The sequence below is a fragment of the Castanea sativa genome, chromosome 12 (assembly GCF_040712315.1).
Source record: "Castanea sativa cultivar Marrone di Chiusa Pesio chromosome 12, ASM4071231v1".
Classification (NCBI taxonomy): domain Eukaryota; kingdom Viridiplantae; phylum Streptophyta; class Magnoliopsida; order Fagales; family Fagaceae; genus Castanea; species Castanea sativa.
In genome coordinates, this window is record NC_134024.1 from 40,264,651 (window position 1) to 40,286,435 (window position 21,785).

At 32.9% G+C, this 21,785-nt stretch overlaps 1 protein-coding gene across 1 annotated transcript; it reads left to right on the forward strand.

Moving 5' to 3' along the window:
- The first annotated feature begins 202 nt into the window (after positions 1-202).
- Positions 203-10,101, forward strand: LOC142619186 (TMV resistance protein N-like). The gene is made up of 8 exons (XM_075792263.1): positions 203-370; positions 1,476-2,006; positions 5,561-6,656; positions 6,778-7,053; positions 7,149-8,027; positions 8,110-8,700; positions 9,582-9,665; positions 9,791-10,101. Exons 2-6 carry the CDS (start codon positions 1,504-1,506, stop codon positions 8,677-8,679), a joined length of 3,324 nt encoding a protein of 1,107 aa, XP_075648378.1. The 5' UTR covers positions 203-370; positions 1,476-1,503; the 3' UTR covers positions 8,680-8,700; positions 9,582-9,665; positions 9,791-10,101.
- Positions 10,102-21,785: the final 11,684 nt, after the last annotated feature.

Genomic DNA, 21,785 nt, shown 5'->3' on the forward strand with positions numbered 1-21,785 from the left:
TTTAATCAGTTTGAGAACTTCCAGTCATCCTTTTGACTGGAAGATGCCTAGAGGAAAGAGAGAGCATCTTGACAAAGGAAAAAGAAAAAGAAAGATTAAAAATAATTGTTATCGTTGTTGTTTTGCAAGGACAATTCCTGGAAAGAAAGGGTCACTTGCACAACTACTCTATTTAAAGCTACTTTTGAGCATAAGTAAAGATAAAAGAAAAGGTTGGAATTATTTTTTTGAGAGCATTGCCTAAGAACAAAAACAAATTCTAGTATAAAGCACAAAGTTGTTCTATAAATTCGAACTGTATCCAGAAGCGTTGTTTCAAGAGGTTATTATAGAACTTCACAACAACCAATTTCTGCAATTCTCCAAATTTGTAAGTTATTACTTTTCTTGCACACATCCATGTCTTCTACTTCCCTCCTAGAAAAAAAAAAAAATTTATTCACAACAAAGGTTTTTTTTTTTTTTTCTCTTTTAATTTATTTTACTTCAATTTGAAATTGCAATGGAACTACTTAGTGGTTCAAGATTTATCAACATATGCTACGATTTATTCCTTTCAAACAGATGGTAGCGACTGGGGTCATTAGGATATCGAACTTGCTTGCATTCTTGTACTAAGAGTAAGGGAGTAGCAACACTAATTAAGAGTCTATTTGCTGAACGCACAAAGTTCTTGACATATTAAAGTTCAAAAAACAAAAGGGGTTTTGAGACTGATCCTCTCATGCTTGATCTGGTAACTCCTACAGTGGAAAGATACATGGTAGATAATTTGAATTGGTAAAAGCATTGTATAATTGATGTCAAAGCTTCTTTATGAATGTTCTTTTCTCCCAGCTCTCATTTTTAGGGAAGCAAATGATTTAGCTAAATTTTCTGCCTCTCTCGGATCCTTTGTTTGTTGTAATAAGAACTGCCTACCTGATTTTATTCAGGATGTGTGGAGGAAGGATTTAGTCTTTGTTTGGTCAGCCCTTTAATGAGCCAATTACATGGAGAACGATTTATCTTTTTAGTTAAAAATAATTGAGTTTATCCTGTGTGTATATATTTATATTAAAAATAATCATTACATTTAAAAATATTTTTTGGTCATTGTTTTGCCAGGAAGATTCCTAGAAGAAAAGACCACATGCACACCTATTTGTTTAAAGGAAAATAAAAAGGGGTTCAAACTTGTTAGTGGGCAAAAAATACTTGCATTCAAGAATAATCAGTCTAGTTAGTAAGAGAAGAAGAAAACGTTGGAGAAGGCCGCGTTATTTCAAGCTAGCTTTTGAGCTTTATAACCAATGCTGCAATTCCTTAAATCTGTAATTTTTCACTTTTTAGAGACATCTATCTCTTTTGTTTTTCCTTTCTCAAAAAATCCATGTTAAATCATATTCTTCTTCCCTAGCTAGTTATTTTACTTTCCACACACATCATTCAAATTGTTATTTTACTTTTTTTTTTTTCCCTTATTGTGGTTCAAGATTTACCAACATATTTCCATTGGATTCAATGAGTACTCAAGGATCCTCACTATTGTCATCATCTTCTTCTTCTTCAAGACGGTGGATATATGACGTTTTCCTTAGTTTCAGAGGTGAGGACACGCGCAATAGTTTTACTGACCATCTATATGCTTCTTTGCAACGTTCGGGTATTTCTACCTTTAGAGACAATGAAAAACTCAAGAGAGGAAAATCTATTGCACCAGAACTCTTGAAAGCAATAGAAGAATCGAGATTTGCTATTATTATTCTCTCAAGAAACTATGCATCTTCGACATGGTGTTTGGATGAACTTACAAAGATCATTCGATGCATGAAAGAGATGGAAATGTCCGTTCTACCTATATTTTATAAGGTGGACCCATCTGATGTACGAAATCAGAAGGGAACTTTTGCACAAGCTTTTGCTAAGCATGAAAAACGTTTGAAGGGGAACACAGAGAAGGTGCAAACTTGGCGAGCCGCTTTGAGTGAAGTGGCCAATCTCTCCGGGTGGCATTTACAAGATAGGTAAAGTAGTTTGACTTTTTAAGAAATGTTTCAAATAGCTCTTACTATATATATATACCATGAATTACGTCATACAATATGATGTTTTGACTATAATATATTTTATGTTAAATCCGCCCACATTATACATGATAGGTAATTTATATTACTTTGAACAGAGTAAGATTTGATTTTTTTTTTTTAGGAAATAAGATTTGATGATTTGATCCTTTAATTTATCAAGAAATATCTCATTAAATAGTTTTAAATTTAAAGTATAGAATATGATAAGGTTAAAATTGTTAAATAAGAAGATTCAGAATAAATCTCAATCTTTGGAAGGTGGGAGAAAAAAAATAAGAATAATAAAAGAGTTTTTTTTTTAAAAAAATTATAGAATAATACTAAACAATATGATTTTAGAACCCAATAGCGTAAACAATGAACAATGGATTAACATGTTGACCGTGATCAAATTTCATATAAGTTCAGAGTTAAAAAATTGATCTGTTGCAAAGATGTAAAAAGTAAAAACACTTATTTCATGTGAATATTTTTATTAATGTAAGAAAATATCATATGTTAAATCAAAATTACAAACATTTCATGTATAAGCAATAAATAAATAAATATGTGTGTGTATGTTATTATTTGGATTTTTATTATTATTATTATTATTATTATTATTATTATTATTATTATTATTTAGCTTAGCCCCTTGAAAAAAATTTCTGACTCTGCTACTGTGTACAACCGCTACAAGTATCACCAAAATCTAAAAGCAATGAAAATGGTAAAAATCACACAAATTTGATGATGAAGTAAAAATAAAATAAAATAAATAAAAAGCCAATTCACCTCCCATTGTCGTTGCTGCAAAACTCTAGAATTCCTCTAAAAAACTTCTCAACGAATGAACTTGTTTTCAATTATCAGAACTTTGATGCTCTAAAGAAGCATTTGGATGGAAAAACTAATGAACACACTAGTATGCTTAACAACTTTTGTTGTTTTGCAATATATCAAATTAGGCTCAAGGTTGTAAAAGCATGGGGAAGGATTTTTTGTATAGGCTTAATGAAAGAAGGCTCCCTTTAAATAGTTTTCTAGGTCAAGGAGTAACATTATATTGAAAAATTAGGTTAAGTTGTTAGACTAGAAAAGATAGTTAACTTCTTACTAAAATCAGAATTGAGAAAACTTGCTTAAGCTTGGGTCAATAGAATGCCAAGCTGAGGGTTTGTAAACTTTTTGTATGAAGTTTACTTGAACGACTCTTCTCAAGCTTGATTTCTTCAATGTTACTCCTTGACTTGATGCTAAGCAAACTATTTAAACATAACTCTCTCTAACACATATTAAACTTAACACGGGAATTAGCCAACACAAATTAATGTAAAACCTAACCCTTACAAATAAAGTAGCAATAGAATTAAACACTGTTATTATAATTAGGCAAAATAAAATTCTATTTAAAAAAGAGCTTTAAAATTTAATTTTTTAAAATTATAAACATAGTTGTGAGGGCCTTAATTTAGCCAAATAAAATTTCATTTTAAAAAATAAAATAGCCACAGATTTTTTATTTTTTTATTTTAAAGTTGTGTTAATTGTTATCCGCATTGTATATGTTTCTTGTGGCTCACTACATAAGAGCCTAATATGTCGCACAAAGTGCTTATGTTATATGACTTACTATAATAAATATATTAAAGTTATTCATAAAATTGGTTTAAAATAAACTTTATTATCAAATCTTCAAGACGTTTAAATACTATTTCAAATTATACTATCAAAAGTTCAAAGAATTTCAAGTTACTTTAATCATCTATCATAGTTTTTAAGTTTGTGTCGTAAACTTTCTCTCAAAAAAAGAGTTTGTGTCATTAACTTAGTCTTGAATAATCAATTTTCACAATGTAATTTAAATTTCTTTTATCTTATTTTTATTACCTATTTATTATTCAATTTTAATGATAAAAGTGAAATGTTTATGTTTTCATAGTTCAAAAGTTATTGTGGTAGAGAGGAGATTTGAACCCTAAACGTTTTTATTGGAAACATCAAAAGTTGTTGATTGAGCTACAAAACTCTTTTAACATATAAGTGAAATATTTTCCTCGATAACATTTATAACTTTTAATGAACTTCTGCTAGTGCACACCAATAGTACATGTAAAACTGAACATATTTTATGCATCAATAATTTGAGATGCACTTGGACTTTGTGGAGCCCTGAAAAGATGAACCATGAAATGATTAACCAAAATACTTGCTTCATGTGGACCAACTCCTTTGGTAAAAAATAAATAAATAAATGAATAAAAAGAAAGAAAAAGAGAGAGAGAGAGAGAGAGAGACTGAAAGAATTGTCAAACTTATATGTGGAAACAGAGCTGTCAAAAAAAAAATCTGGGTAAACTCATTATGAGTTACTTATTGTAATAGTAGAAGTTCTACTTCGAACACTAATTTGTTGTGAAAAACATGTAAATAAGAAGGTAAGCAATCCTAGACACAAATGTTAACATAATTTGATAAAATCTATGCCTACATTCAAGGGCAATACTAACCAAAAGAAAATGAAATGTTACATTTACAACAAAAATTTCACAATATATCCTAGGCAACTAATTGCCTTTATTTTAGTGGTGGGCTCAAGTTAGAACAAGTAATAACTTCTCACCTGAAATTTGTTATGACATATTGTGAATATAGCATTACTCACAAAAAATCCCACTAACAATTATGAGAAAAAAATAACTACACTCCCAAGTCCCAATTGTCATAAAGATAAAGAAATACAAGTTATCATTTTAGCCAAAGTTGTTCTTCACCTTTTCAACATTTTATAAGACATTTATTATTTCCATATGGGCAATATTTAACTCAATTAAATGCAATGGAACACAAAGTCACCTTTGTTTTTATTTATTTATTTGTATATAGTTTTAATATCTGACATTTGCTCTTAATGATTTTTATTTTTATTTTTTATCATCATACTAAGACACTATTTGGTTTTGGGGGTAAACAGGGACCGAACCCAAGATATCTTATTCAACGATAATAAACTTTACCAATTAAACCAAGTAGAACCCTATGTAACTTTTGTTTTAAGAGAACACATTGTGTTATAAAAGCAAGTCTTACATTCAAAATATCTTTCTTTCTTCTTTTTTTTTCTTTTTTTTTTCTTGACAAAGGGGAAAAATTCCTGGTGTTGCTTATACTATCCTAGGTCAAAAACTTACTAGATTCAAAACCCATCCGAACATGGAAACATAAGTAGCATGAAATAAGATTTTTTTTATTTTTAAATCCAGCTAATATTCAGATTTATAATATAGAGTATACAGTGCATATGTCTCAAATTAAACCTAGGTTTCTTAAGGAATGAAACTAAACTAAAATGATACATTCAGATTTTAGATTATAAGTTGTATATACATTTACTTGTTGGGATTTCAGTTTTAATCAACTATACTAAATGCTTTATATTTGCAAAATTTTCTAATTTGAATCCTGTCATGGGAGGTTCAAACTCACTGTTTATTATTCCCTCCTTATTGCAGGCCCGAAGCAGAAGTTATTGACAATATTGTGAAAGTGATAATAAATAAACCGAGTTATACATTCTTTGTAGCTACCGAGGGACTAGTAGGAACAAGATCCAGAGTTGAGAAATTGATGTCACATTTAGCTCTAGAGTCAAATGGTGTTCGCATTATAGGAATTAGGGGAACAGGAGGAATGGGTAAAACAACTCTAGCAAGAGTTGTTTATAGTATGATTTCTAATCAATTTGAAGCATGTAGCTTCGTTGCTGATGTCAAGGAAGTTTGCGAAAAATATGGCATACTTCAGTTACAACAAAAACTTTTAAATGATCTTTTGATTCTAGGAGATTTGAATGTAAAAGATGTTGATAATGGAGTTTACATGATCAAGAATAGGTTACGTCACAAAAAGATTCTTCTCATTATTGATGATGTAAATGAATTAGACCAGTTGAACAAATTAGGTGCGAAGCATGATTGGTTAGGTCCAGGTAGTAGAGTTATCATAACAACAAGAGATGTGAAGTTGCTAAAGACACAAAAAGTAGATGGAATATATGAGGCTGAAGTATTGAGTGAGGATGAAGCTTTTCAACTTTTTAATTTGAAAGCTTTTGACAAAGAGCATCCTACTAAAGATTATCTAGAGTTGTCTCAAGCCTTTGTACATTATGCTAGTGGCCTTCCTTTAGCCATTGAGGTTTTGGGTTCCCTTATGAACGGAAGAAGTACTTCTGAATGGAAAAGTGAATTAGATAGGCTTAGAGAATTTCCTGAAAGAAAAATTCTCAATGTACTTCAAATAAGTTATGATGGACTACATGAAACAGAGAAGAAAATTTTCTTGAATATTGCATGCTTCTTTAATCATAAAAATCAAGAAATTGTTATTTCAATATTAGAATGTCTTGAGCTTCACCTTAAAATTGGATTAAGTGCTCTTATTGAAAAATCCCTCATCAAGTTGCGAGGCAATCAATTGTGGATGCATGATTTACTTCAAGAAATGGGTCGAGATATAGTCCGTAAAGAGTGCCCGGAAGACCAACCTGAGAAGCGTAGTAGATTGTGGTTGTCTGAAGATATTGACAATGTGTTCACAAATAATACGGTAAGAGCTTATTGAAAGAACCCAAGAATTTACCAAATTAATTCAACATAGTTTAACATAAAGTAGTTTTGGTAATTATACATTTTACAATTCACTAATCCACTTTGTTCATGATTATTAGGGAACGGAAGCAATTGAAGGCATCGTCTTACCGTTTCAAGAAACAAAAGGGGCACATTGGAATCGTGAATCATTTTCAAAGATGAATCGTTTGAAACTACTCATAATTGAAAATTCTTGCCTCATTTATGAACCCAAATATCTTCCTAGTGAATTAAGATTTCTTAATTGGCGTGGGTACCCATCAAAATTTTTGCCAACAAGTTTCCAACCAAATAAGTTGATTGAACTTCACATGTGTTTTAGCAACATTGAACGACTTTGGACAGACACAAAGGTAATAATTACCCTTCTACAACTTTTCTTTCAGTAGTTTCATTAAACTATAAGGTTTTTTAAGCTAAAAATTATTTTGTTTATGGCTTTTTACAGTCTTGGGAGATGTTGAAAAAGCTTACTGTTCTTAATCTAAAAGGTTGTAAAAATCTCAAAAGTCTTCCAAGAAAATTTGAGATGGAATCTCTAAAGATTCTTATTCTTTCTGATTGCTCAAAGATAAAAACAATTTCAGAATTTGGGGAGAACATGGGACGTGTAACAAAGCTTTACGTGGATGGCACATCTATTACAAAACTACCCACATCAATTCGAAATTTGAGAGGCCTTGCTTCATTGAACGCAAAGGATTGCAAAAATCTTATGTCTCTTCCCAGCACATTTTTTAATATGACGTGGCTTAAAGATCTCAATCTTTGTGGATGCTCAAAACTACTAAAGAACTTGGGGATTGCTGTGAACGGACAGGTGGCTTCTTCTAATGCTATTTTTGAAACTTTTAAAAAAATAGCTTTTGGTGGATTTCAGCTTCTCCCTTTTTATCCAATGTCGAGAGGTTCTGATTTCAAGGGCATGCTATCGTCTTCTCTATTTGGTTTGTCTTCTTTGACCGAATTGAATTTAAGTAATTGCAATCTCAAGGAAATCCCCAATGATGTTGGCTACTTATTCTCTTTAAATCATTTATCTCTAAGTGAAAATAGTTTTGGTTGCCTTCCGGATAGCATGGCTGAACTATCTAATCTAAAACATTTGAACGTAAATAATTGCACAAGTCTTCAATCCTTTCCAAAGCTTCCTTTAAATATAGGTTTGATTGAGGGATCTGGTTGCTCCTCATTGGAAAGGTTACCGGATCAATTGAAACTAAATTCTTCATTTGTGCCAATTCTCGCACTTTCAGATTGCAGCAAACTAAGTGACAATCAAGGCTTCATTGACTTGTTTTGTGCAGTGATAAAAAAGTCCGCTCAGGTCTCTCTCTCTCTCTCTCTCTCTCTCTGTGTCTGTGTGAGTGTGTGTGTGTGTTCTAATCAGCATGCTTTGTATGTTTCAGGGACTCTTTCCTAAGAATCAATGTCTGAACGGCTTTTCATATATAATATTTTTTCCTGGAAGTGAAATTCCAAAGTGGTTTAGCCATCAATGTATGGGGGATGAAGTGAATATAATGGAACCTTTTTCTCCTTTGTGTAATGACTGGATTGGGATTGCTGGTTCCATTGTTTGTTCTCTTCCACGTCACCAAACTCAGAGACACTGTCAACTTTACTTCACACTGACGGTCAATGGAAAAGATTTTGGATTTTACACTAGCAATCTTTCTTTATCAAATCATTGTTTCCTATTTTATTTGCTTCCTCAATTCTGCGAGGAGGAGGACAGAAAATCACTATGGGAATGTAATGCAAATGGATTCCGTGAGATTGGAATTAAAATTGATGGAGAATCAAGCTTGGTGAAGAAATGCGGGTTGCGTGTGGTATATAGGAAAGACATTGAAGATCTCAATCGTACTGTGGTTCAGTGTAGCAACAACAACATCATTCCTTATGAGGGCTTGAAAGAGTCCATGGTAAATATTGTGAGGAGTCAAGTCAGTACAAGGAATGTGGTGAAAAGCTAAGCAATTGGCAAGAATTTACATGTAAGTCACTGTCATTTTCTTTCTTCTTAATTCAAGTTCCGTTGGTAGTTGCATTATCTTTGTCTATTCAGTGTACATTTATAAAAGAATTGCCCACCATATGTTTGATTAGAGTTGTCAATGAGACTCCTAGTAGTTTGACTAGAATGAACAAAGAATGGCAAGAAATAACTTTTTGTTGGATTTCCAATTTTATTAAGATGTTCATAAACATCTAAGTATATGCATGTGGTTCCATATTTGTTGGATTTCCCCAAAGGGGTGTTCAATGAAATTGCTTGGGTTCTTTGAGAGTTGGGGCCGCTATCCTAGTTAAAGATACTTTTGGAGCGAATTTTGAATTCTTTTCAAAACTCTATGGCCAAAATGATGCTCAGAGATTTTTCCTAATTCTTGTTTATGTTGCTCACAAGCTCATAATGCCTCATTCCCAATCTAGGTCTTATTTTGTCGAAAAAGGAAAATGGCTAGTGCATACCAGGAATTGTAGAAACCAAGCTGGTAGGTCTTTTATTGATCTTACTGGCACAACCTTAAGTGAGGACCCTGGGCATTGCACCCAGTTATGTAGGTTACAGTTAGCTTCTAAAATGATTATAGATATCTAATTTTTTTATTTATTTTGAGTTTTCTTCATGTGAGGGTTGAATTGAGAAAACAACTGGGGACATATGTCCTTTGTGTCCAAGATACTGAAAGCTTAGACCATATTTTCCCCCCTTGTCATGTAGAGAAATTTGGCTTGTTTGATTTGTCCATTAAAATGGATTTCATTCAGCCTTACTTGATTGGCTTATAGGAACAAGGGAACAGTGAATAAAAAACCTTTATCTGCCACTAATGTGGTCAAAGTATTGTAAAAGTTTGATTTCAATGTGCAGGGTAACTAACAGTGCAAAAACATAGAAAAGCCTAGACAGCAATAGGATAAGCAAGTCCACTCCATTTGGATGACAGCTGCAAGGGTAAGAGAAGGAAAGGGGATCCATTTTAATTTTTTTTAAAAATAGAGGTCCTTGTCCGTGGCTGGTTGTTTCAACTGGGCTGTTGAAGATTCTATGACAGCAGCTTTATTGGCTTTTTTATGAAGGTTTGTTGAAGATTCTAGCTTTGGGATTACTCTCTGTCATTTAGCAATTTACAGAAGCTTGGGATTGACAGATGGACGAACGTTTTGGCAGAGCCTTGATCTCTAACAACTATTGCCCTAAGTCTTTATGAACATTAGCTTGGATAACAGACAGAGAACTCCTAATATTCTAATCTTTTCTTCTTGTGTTGTGTTGGTTCCTTTGTTTCAATGTACCAAAAAATGAATGGCAGGAAAAGGTTTTTATTGGTAGTTTAAAGGCAGTAGAAATCATGTGTTGGAAAGCAAGTAAAGATCAAACCTGGAAAGCTTTTACTATTAATTTATTTTTTTATCCCATGTTTCCATTCAAAATTATGCATATGGGTTGTCCTGAGTTTAGAAGTCCATAAGCACAAGCTGATTGGTAAGAAAAGGCATGACAAATCAAAATGAATAAACTAGAATTCTAATTCTTATATTTTTCTTTGTTTTCCCTTGCGTATAGTTTGGTTTGCTTTAATTTAAAGTATGAAAATGGGTTTTAGTTGTTTGGATCTATTAAAAGGCTTTCTTGTTTCTTCTTGTCATATAGATATCTGGTTTAATTAGATCTATCCGTTAGAACTGATTTCTTTTAGCCTTACTCGATTCAGGCATGGATCAAGAGCTGGCTGAAGGGTATCAGCGGCAATTTAAAAAATTTAAAGTACTTCTAAGTGTAGTGTGTCTCTATTTTTTGGTTTATTTGGACTAATAGTAGGAACATGGCAACTTTGAAGGGAGATCCTTTCCCTGCCACTAATGTGGTCATCAATGGTAAAACATTGATTTTCTATGTGCAGGGTAACTGACAGTTCAGAATAAAGGAAAGCCTCCACAGCCGAAAAATAAGTCCAAACCTGTATAGTATACTTAGAAGTAACAAGAGATAATAGAGCTGATGAAGGACATTTAGCAATTAGATTAGTGGACTCCTAATCTTGTACTCTTTTATTCTAGTGCTTTTTTTGTGGTTTTTTTTTTTTTTTTTTGGTTCCTTTCTATCGATCTACCAATAAAAATTCATATGAATTGAGTGCTTTTGATGGAGAAAGAATCCGACCAAAAAATGTTTATTTGTTAACTATGTAAAACAGTACGTTTTTGTTAACGTCAGAAAACAAATGAGTTTTTTTTTTCTCAATAATTTCTTTCACATAAATTATATTACACAACAAAAATTAGTTGTCATGTTCAAATTGGTATAAATTTTATTTTATTTTATTTTTTAAATCAAGCAGTTTGGAGAGAGCTAGTCCCATGTAGCAACTAGCAGTTAGTCCCATGTATCTTTTAAAACTTTGCTCCCAGCTGTCATTTTAGTCTCTTAAGATTGTCTTCCTCTCTTTTTTTTCTTTTTTTTTTTTAAATTTAAAATTACTATGTAGTTGAATAATTTCCGGTCGTCGTTTACACATTTGCATCTCTACTTTGTTTAAATAATTGAGTTGTTGACTTTATTGGAAACACTAGTAATATGAACAACTGAATACTTGGCTCTAACATGATCATGATTACAGGGAACAACGAAACAAAATGATCCATGAAAATCCTTAGAAATACTAGATTATCTTTTGTTTACCATTAAGGGTTCTTATTGATAAATCACTCACAGAGGTCAGTGACAATAGTTTGTGGATGCATAATTTACTACAAGAAATGGGCAAGAACATAGTCTATCAATAGTGTGCTAAAGAGTGTGGAAAGCATAAAAGATTGTTCTTATTTGAGGACATTAACAATATTCTTACAAAAAAACTTATAAGACGCTATTTTGAAAACATGAGCAGATACCCTTTTATATTATTCGATAGAGAATGGTTTTAGTAATCTTACATTTTGCAACCCACTAATCCTTTATGTTCAAGATTATGAACAAAAGCAATTCAAGGCACAGACTTAAATTTGCTTGAACCAAAACTTATGAGTGGAACTACTACAAGACCGATGCCTTCTTCCAATGCCCTCTTCAAAACTCTTAAAAAACTATCCTTCGGTGGATTCAAGCTGAGAATTGCCAATTCCATGGGCTTGTTATCAACTTCTCTATCAAATTTGTGTTCTTTGACCAAATTGGATCTAAGTTATTGCAATCTCAATGCACCCCCGATCATATTGTTTACTAATTCTCTTTAGAGCTACATCTTCCAAACATGTTTGTTGATACCTTTCCCAACTCATTAGTCATTACGTGGAAATTACAAGATGAGATTTATAGACGTATGCCTTTAGAGTATACATTAGTAAACCATTTTAGGAAATTTTTTATGGCAAAATGAAAAAGTAACTCACTTTTTTTTTACTGTTTTTTCAATTTTTCATAAAAAAAGTTTCCTAACATAAATGATTAATGTATATGCCCTTAGGGCATTCATTAACCAAACCCTTATGAGATTATCCATATGTACCATTAAAAGTTTTAAACAAGTCATATAAATCATTAAAAAAATTATGTGACTAAAACTATATATATGCGGTCTCTACTCTTTGCAATTCTCACACAATAGGTAAACATAATGTTATGAGTCAAACCTTTTTCCATTTATAATTGTATTGCTTCAAATTGTGTAGCTAATCAATTATCTTTGATTTTTAAGACCCACAAAGGAGTCTCGTTTTGGTTGGAGGATATCCCTTCGCACAAATGTATTAGTTGTAATTTGTAAACTCATGATATTATCATAATAAAATTTCTAACTTTTCACTCAAAAAAAAAAAAAATCTAATGACTAAAATTATTTAGTCTCACTCACCTCTCCAAGTCTTCAACAAATATTATCCCTAACTATCCCAAACAAAAACAAAACCAAACACCCCCTAAACTGTTGCCATTTGAGAGAGGGTATCACATCCTCCCAGTCACGTGCTTGAACCAAAATTTCCAAACACTCTCATCCATTCTCTCACTCTCTTTAGGGCTTTTTTATCTATACTATTATTTAAGGGGCTTCCCCTGTTTAGATTCCATATTTTTTAGTTTAAAAATATCCATACACCCTTATGTTTAAGTAGAGATAAAAACTAAAAAACAATTAAGTAAAAATGTAATTCTAACTCCTACTAAAACATTGCCTAAAAATTAAGACCACTCTCTTATTAAATTTTAAATTGATTTATTCACTTTTAAATTAGATTTTCAAAATAAAAATTATATATATATATAAAATAAAAAAATACAGTTTTTTTTTTCTGCAAAATAGGACCACTTAAAAAAAAAAAAAAACCCTCATCGCACGCGCGAAGCGCGTGTGATGAGGCTAGTTTAAAGTACCCTTATTATATCCACTTACAAGTTTTCAACTAACGAAGATAAATATGTAAATTAAAACTCCTACACTTTAAAACCCACAAACTTACATATGCTTTGCAGTTTTTATCTCACTTTCTATTTTTCATTCTTCTTTAGATTGAAGACATTTAGTTTAGCTCTACATCCTCCTTTCTTTTTCTTCAGATTAAAGACATTTATTGTCAAAAGCTCCAACAAATTTTCAGTTTTTATCTTTTGCAAGTTCTTCTTTGTTGTTGTTTTTTTTTTTTTTTTGTTTATAATTGACTGTCTTTGAGCTCTACTTTTTCTTTTTCTTTTTTATATGTATCACGTTAACTCTTTTTTTTTTAAATGTAATTTTGAAATGAATGGTTCCTTCATATACTCTACCATTATACTTCTTAATGAATTGTCATTTCATGTTGTAGGTATTGTGATCCAAAGACAAGATTGCCTTATGCTACAAAAGAAGCATTCAACCAACAAATTTTCAGGTTCTATCTTTTACAAGTTCCTCTTTATTTTCTTTTATTTGGTTTATGAATGACTTTCTATCTTTAAAACTCCTACACTTTAAAACCCACAAACTTACATATGCTTTGCAGTTTTTATCTCACTTTCTATCTTTCGTTCTTCTTTAGATTGAAGACATTTAGTTTAGCTCTACATCCTCCTTTCTTTTTCTTCAGATTAAAGACATTTATTGTCAAAGGCTCTAACAAATTTTCAGTTTTTATCTTTTGCAAGTTCTTCTTTGTTTTTTTTTTTTGTTTATAATTGATTGTCTTTGAGCTCTACTTTTTCTTTTTCTTTTTTATATGTATCACGTTAACTCTTTTTTTTTAAATGTAATTTTGAAATGAATGATTCATTCATATACTCTACCATTATACTTCTTAATGAATTGTCATTTCATGTTGTAGGTATTGTGATCCAAAGACAAGATTGCCTTATGCTACAAAAGAAGCATTCAACCAACAAATTTTCAGGTTCTATCTTTTACAAGTTCCTCTTTATTTTCTTTTATTTGGTTTATGAATGACTTTCTATCTTTAAAACTCCTACACTTTAAAACCCACAAACTTACATATGCTTTGCGGTCGTAACGTAATTGGTTAGTGGGGGGTTTTATCTCACTTTCTATCTTTCGTTCTTCTTTAGATTGAAGACATTTAGTTTAGCTCTACATCCTCCTTTCTTTTTCTTCAGATTAAAGACATTTATTGTCAAAGGCTCCAACAAATTTTCAGTTTTTATCTTTTGCAAGTTCTTCTTTGTTTTTTTTTTTTTTGTTTATAATTGACTGTCTTTGAGCTCTACTTTTTCTTTTTCTTTTTTATATGTATCACGTTAACTCTTTTTTTTTTTAAATGTAATTTTGAAATGAATGGTTCCTTCATATACTCTACCATTATACTTCTTAATGAATTGTCATTTCATGTTGTAGGTATTGTGATCCAAAGACAAGATTGCCTTATGCTACAAAAGAAGCATTCAACCAACAAATTTTCAGGTTCTATCTTTTACAAGTTCCTCTTTATTTTCTTTTCTTTGGTTTATGAATGACTTTCTTTGAGTTCTACTTTTTTTTTCTTTTTTTTTTAAATGTAATTTTGAAAATTTGAATTGAAATAAAAATAGTTACTATAACACACCCTGATTAAGATCAATTACTATTTCCTTCTATTTCCTCACTTTTTTTTTTTTTTCCTTCTTCCTATTTTTTTCTTTTTAAGAATTTTTTTTTTACCATCATTGTACATGTTTTTAGAGTTAAAGTGTTTCAGTTTTTTTTTTTTTTTTTTACCATCATTATATATGTTTTTTGGCGTTAAAGTTTTTTTTATTTAGTTATTTATTTAAATAGTTGATGATGTGGTGCTTAAATTTTAAAAAGTCCATGATAGAGTTAAATTCTAAAAAAAATTTATCTTCTATTTTTTCACTTTTTTTAATTTTTTTTTATGAACTTTTTTTTACCATAATTTAATATATTTTTGGCGTCAAAGAGGCCTGGGACCATTGTAAACACAAATTTCTCAATTGAAGAAAAATCAAACAAATTGAAAAAAAATGAGTTCTACAAATATATATTTTGTATTAATCAAGTAATGAGTTCAATCTCAGTTTTGACAAATGCTCCTCTGATTCTATCTTCTTTATGGTCTTGACTCCAACGCGAAATCTTCTTCAATTTGGTTGAAAGATGGATCAAATGGTCTTCACAACAAATCTCTGGCTTTAAGCTTGTTAGAGATTTGTTGTCCTTCAAGTTCTTCAAGCCCTTCGAATGTTCTTCAAGTTCTTCAAATGTTCTTCAAGTTCTTCAAAAATTCTTGAGACAGAATTTCTCCAGAGCTTGGGTTTTTTGAAAACTTCCCCCTTAAAATGAGAAGGGATGTCCTCTATTTATAGTGATTTTAGAGGATAAGCTCCACTATGAATTGATATGCTTGAAAGTATGTAGCAGACTTTTGATTGGCATAAATTCTTCTTAGAGATAATTATCTCTATTTATCTATTTTGATAAAGATTATAATCAACAAAGATAAATAATTATCTCTATTTAATTTATTTAATAAAGATAATTATCTACCAATTTTGAATAGGAAATTTATCTTTATCTTGTGGGCCAAATGACACGTGGCAAATTTTGATATGCCAATGTGATGCCAATTTGGATGACACATGTCATCATCTAATTTAATTAATTTAATGACATTAATTTAGAATTTGCCACTAAACTTTGATGTGGCATTTTATAATTGGCTGAAAATTTTGCCTCTTACAAATGCCCCCTCGAGACTTGGTCATGTTCACAATTTTGAATGTGGAAAGTGATCAAGTCTCGACAACTTCATGCTTTGATGCAATTAGTTTCAGCACCTTTCATTTATCTAGAAATTTGCAAACAGACATTTCTCCAAGAGCTTGAACATGTGCAGGAGTCTACCACTATGAGAAGAGCTTTGCTCCTAATCGATTTGTCTTGCGAAGATAACTTTAAGAAGGAAATTTGTTTCCTAGTCAAAGTAGTGACCATATAAGGACTGAAATTCTATCCTTTGCAGTGATGATCCTTCATGCCTTCCATCAGACACTCGAATCCTCCTTCATTTTGACTTCTTTTCCTAGCCAAATTAGTCTTTAACTAGATAAATTTGTTTTCTAGTCAAAGTGGTTTTAGTTAGGCTCCTAGTAGGAATTAAAGTATTAAACAAATATCCCCACTATGAGAAGAGATTTACTCCTAATCAAAGTGTGGTTAAAATATACCACGTGGTAGGAAAGTTCCTATTATGATTTGGCTGATGGCTTATCACAATTGCTCTTAAGACGTTGGCTGGGATTGCAATTCTTTTGGGCCTAATCTTGACAACTTAGGATTCCATATTTGCTTCAAGTCGGTGGCCATAAGGGCTTCCACTTTTAAGAAGGTACACCTGATATCAACAACCAACGTCCTATAAGAATTGAAACTCTTTCCTACTTAAAGTCTTTATGAGTTTAATTCCAATTGGAACAAAGGAACTCGCAATGTCTTATCCCTTCCAAGAATCCTTCTTTATTTTGACTTCTTTTCCTGGCTAATCTAGTCTTGACTGGATGAGTTTTAGTTGCAATTAAACTCTCTCTGACCAGCACTATAAAAGGGAAGCTCCAGCCACACATAACTCATAATTTTCCCAGCATAGAGCATAAGTTTGGGAATCTCAAGAACAATTCTTGAAGAAGGCATAAGATTTTTTTTCTTTCTTCTTTCTCAGTCAGGTAGCAAGGTATGATCTTTTTTTTTAATTGTTTTTTTTATATTGTAACTTCTTGTGTGTCCGGCCCCACAATTTCTAAAGAAACTTGCATCAAGTTTATCTTGTCAATTAGAAGAACAATCATCACCACCATTTGAATAATTCATCAATACCTTATTAGAAGTATTTATCTAGACTAAAACTATTTGAAGTCCACCAAGATATCATTTATGTTATAGATAATCACGTGGATAACTTGAAGCGTATACTTCTACACTTCATCGTATAATTTCAGATCGCGGATTCGTATAATTTAATCACGTGAATAAAAATTTGTTTGAATACAAATAATATTCGGATTTGCTGAGTCACATTTGAATAGATTGCGTCATATCTATAACATAGATTGCACCAAGTTTTTATCAATCTATACAAATATTGGTTGATTATCTTCCTTCTGCTCTCTCTTTTTTTTATTATATGAATCTACTTTATTCTTTGCCCCCCTTTCTTTGTGCAGCTACGGTCCATCTTAAAACACTTTAGCCTCAAATTTTGCAAGGGTTCCATCACTCAAATCTTTGGAGGTACATTCTTGATCAAAGCTTTTCACTTGTGCATGTCCCTTTTGTTTTTTTTTTTTTTGTGTTGTTTCACCTCTGTTTAGGATAGGTAATGTGATGACTTAGTGGCACTGCAAAGAGTTTATTTTGTTCCTTAAGCCAAGTAGTCCTCAAGGCAAGTAGCTACCAAGACAACGATCTCGATGACAATCTTGACAACGAAGTCTATCTGTGATACGAAGACTTCCTTGCAGACGAAGACAATCTTGACAACGAAGTCTATCTGTGATACAAAGACTTCCTTGCGGATGAAGATAACAACGAAGTCTATCTGTGATACGAAGACTTCCTTGCAGACGAAGACAATCTTGACAACGAAGTCTATCTGTGATACGAAGACTTCCTTGCGGATGAAGATAACAACGAAGTCTATTTGTGATACGAAGACTTCCTTGCAGACGAAGACAATCTTGACAACGAAGTCTATCTGTGATACGAAGACTTCCTTGCGGACGAAGACAACAACGAAGTCTATCTGTGATACGAAGACTTCCTTGCAGACGAAGATTGCGTTGAAGAAGAAGGCTACTTTGAGGATGAAAATTGTTTATGCCAGGATGTGTGTCCATTGATATCTTGTAATGGAGCAATACTTGCATATGAGGATATAATAACTTTGCTTCTTTTTATTTTTATTTTTTTTTATTGCATGTCCATGCCCCCCCCCCTTTTTTTTTTTAAACCTTCTTTGCACCGTAGTTTATATATATATATTTTTTTTAGGTTCGCCCTTTCATCATGGTGCTCTTCAAGGACTTCTCTTCATCCGGCAAGAAGTATCTCGTTGTTACTAAAGAATCGAATGACACTAAGGAAGTAGACATATCAATGCTCGTTGAAAGGCCGATTATTGGTCGATTTGCAGAAAGGTGGCCTAAACTTAAAGACTCAAGAGACATTGTGGAGTGGACCTATGATGTCTCTCGGAATTCTGATTCCCCCTCTAGAGCGTGGTCTTTGCATAGCTCTCTTCACAAGAACACTGTAGAGTCTCGTTATCTAGTGACTCTTGGCCGTCGTATAATTTCAGGCGGAACACGTTGGGGCACTCTTTTCAAGATCAATGGAGATTGGAGTTACATACCTCTATATTGGGAATGGCTCGAAGATGTTCTTTTTAGAAGCAAGAAGACTCTTGACAAGGCCCATATTTATGACGCAGTTTCAGCATCTCTGTACACATATGATCGAAATGCTGATGTAATGCGAGCATTTTGCGAAGGATGGTGTCCACAAACCAACACCCTCCACACATCACTTGGTGAGATGTCTATCTCACTTTGGGATTTGTATCGACTTGGCGGGCTTCCTATCTTTGGTCGTCTTTACGATGAAGCCATCCCTTGCTGCGAGGAATTGACAGGATGTGACGAGGTAGAGAGGTTCATCCCAAAGAGTTGTGAGCACCTATTCGCGGCCTTTCATCTTCTTAATTCTAAAAAGGAAGGAGAAGACCCGCGTGTTTCGGCAAGCGATTGGGTTAACTTTTGGTGTAGATATGGAATGAAATATTCAAAACCACCAAGTCGAAGGACAAAGAGGTTAAGTCGTGCGATCAAGACTCATAATCCTAACAGTTCGCTTAATAAAATTCAAGGCTGGTCCAAATGTGGGAAAAAGCCTTTTATTGAACTCAAGATTGAGGATGGGCTATGGGAAGAGACCTACTTAGCTGCATTACTTTCTTGTTGGCTTTGCACCTTTGTTTTGCCAAGTGAAGATCCCAATACAATTCGCCCTAAAACCTTCAAGATTGCAAGCTTCATGGCAACAGGTCGCCCTTTTTGTCTAGCAATACCAGTTCTAGTTAGTCTCTACCGAGGACTAAACAAGATTGCTCATTCTTCTCCAATGATTAGTCGTTCGGGTGCCTGCTTCCCTGTTCATTATATTTCTGGCTGGCTAGGTCTTTATTTTAGGACTCATTATGAGATTGATGTCCCAGGACCCAAGATGGTTGTATATTCTGGGGAAGGAGGGGCCAAACACTTTGATGAACACGAAGCAAGGAAGTTGATACAAGGTACTTCTATGCAATGGGATGCAAATTTGTATGTCAGGAATAGGGAGGAGACTTTTCTTGATGATGGAGGACTTTCTCGTAATTCATCGTCATATTTTATAAGTATCCGTTCTTCTTACTTGTCTATGCGTCAAGAGGGTCATCTTATAGTGGAACCTTATAGTCCTTTTCGGTTTAGCCGTCAATTTGGACTTTGCCAAGACATTCCAGGTACCATTAAAGAGGACATTCGTCAAGGAACTTTGGATAAAATTGTGGAGTTTTGGAGATTATGTACTCTCTACAAGACTGGTTGCAAAGCATTCTTTCCAGTGCCTCCTACCCCAGCTAATTTCAAACTTCATACTACAAGTGGCTACAAAAAGTGGTGGAATCATACTCATGGGAAGTATCTTGATGATGGTGTAAATATTTTGATTGCAAGTGCACATCCTCCTCCTTCCAAGAGTAAGGTAGTTCAGCCTATCAATGTCAAAAGCAACCATAATAAGGATATTCGATTACCCAAAGTTCATGGGGCAAACAGCATCTCAAAACCTGTGAACCACCATATTCAGCCCAAGGAGTCTCAAGGTGTCACAACTAAATTGAAGAAGCCTCCTCCAAGGGCCCCATCTGTTGAAAGGTCCTTAGAAGTGCATGATGCATCTGAAGGAGGAGCAAATCCAGTCCTTGAAGAAATGAGTGAAGATAATGATAGTGATCATCATTGGAATCGGACTAAAAAGCCCAAATTGACAATACCTATCAACCCAAATTCCCTTAGAGGCATCACAAGTGCTTCTGAAAACCTTGAGGGTGCAAAGGATCAGGTCTTTTTTTTTTTAGAAGAAACTTTCCTTTTCTTTATGCAAAGTATATCTTACATGAACAATGTGTATTTGATTGCAGTCTGATCAACAAGTTTCGAACATGGAGGTTGACAATGAGGCGACTTTTGAGAATAATTCCAATCCACAATCTCTTGCTACATCACCAAGAAACAAAGTTCAGGTATTCATTATTAGTCTTTGACTCTTCTTCTTGCTTCTCTTTTTTTCTTTTTTTTTTTTAAGTTACTCCTTATGAGCTATGTATTATTATTATTATTTTTTTTTTTTTCAGTCCGATCAACGAACCTTGCCACTGGATATTGATAATGATGTGGCCTCAAATGATAGTGAAAGTTCAATTTCCGGTCCACGGTCATCTACTGCATTGCCAAGGAGCATAGAAGAGGTGGCTAATACCAATTCTAGGAAGAATGTTACAAGATCTCCTCAAAGAACTAAGTCTTGTGCTCCTGAAGTTTCTGAATATAATCCTAATGATGAAATTTTGAAGCGCCGCATTGATCTTGCATTGAATCTTTGGAAAAGTCTTCAACAAAAGATTGTTAGAACTCCATTTAACAAGACATATTTACTCCTTGATGGGGCTAACAAGATTTTTGAGGCCATAACAACCAATCAAGCTATTGATCCTTCACCATTAGAAACATTGGTTGCAGAATATTTCGATAAGGCTAATACTTTTACATCTCTACAGTCTTCCTTTTCCTCATGTATGACGCCCGAGCAGCGGTGACAAAAAGTTGGAAGAATATAAAGTTCAACTTGATGATCAGCTAAAGGTAGAGGATGAATTATTAGCACATGGTGAGGCACTTAAGGATGGATTAGTGAACACCGATTCTAAAATAGCCGAGCTTCAAGAAGAACTGAAACGATCATTCACCCACAAGCAAGAACTTGAAGCTTCCGCCCTCGAAAATGATGAAAAGCTGTCAAGCCAGAAAGTAATTGTTTCAAACATTCGAGAAGAGATTTCTTCCGTAGAGACTTCTCATACTTTAAGCAATGCAGACACTGAATCCTTGGAGTTGTTAGAACAAGAATTAAGGACCACCCGTGATGAATTAGAGAATTACAATTGAAAATATTGACTTGTAATAGATAATCATTATAACCATCTTCTTCTTTTCTTTTTTTTTTTTTTCTTTTTTTTTTTTTGTGAACAATAAAGGAATTCCATCATGTCAATTTTTTTAATGGATTGTTTATTTCTCTAGCTCTTGCTTCAATGATTGTTAAAAGATTTTTTTTTTTTTGACATGTGACTGAACTTAGCATAGAATACCAAGTTGCCTACGTACCCCTTGAGGGGGATCAAGTCATTACGTAGTTCAAGGAGGTTTTTTTTTTTTTTTTTTTTTTTTGGACATGTGACTGAACTTAGCATAGAATGCCAAGCTGCCTACGTACCCCTTGAGGGGGATCAAGTCATTACGTAGTTCAAGGGTTTTTTTTTTTTTTTTTTTTGGTGAACA

Bases quoted from the DNA above. Each gene is read 5' to 3' on its own strand.
- LOC142619186 (XM_075792263.1), top strand. From the start codon at position 1,504: ATGAGTACTCAAGGATCCTCACTATTGTCATCATCTTCTTCTTCTTCA. The intron at 2,007-5,560 runs GTAAAGTAGTTT...TCCTTATTGCAG, and splicing joins GGGTGGCATTTACAAGATAG to GCCCGAAGCAGAAGTTATTG. The intron at 8,028-8,109 runs GTCTCTCTCTCT...TGTATGTTTCAG, and splicing joins TGATAAAAAAGTCCGCTCAG to GGACTCTTTCCTAAGAATCA.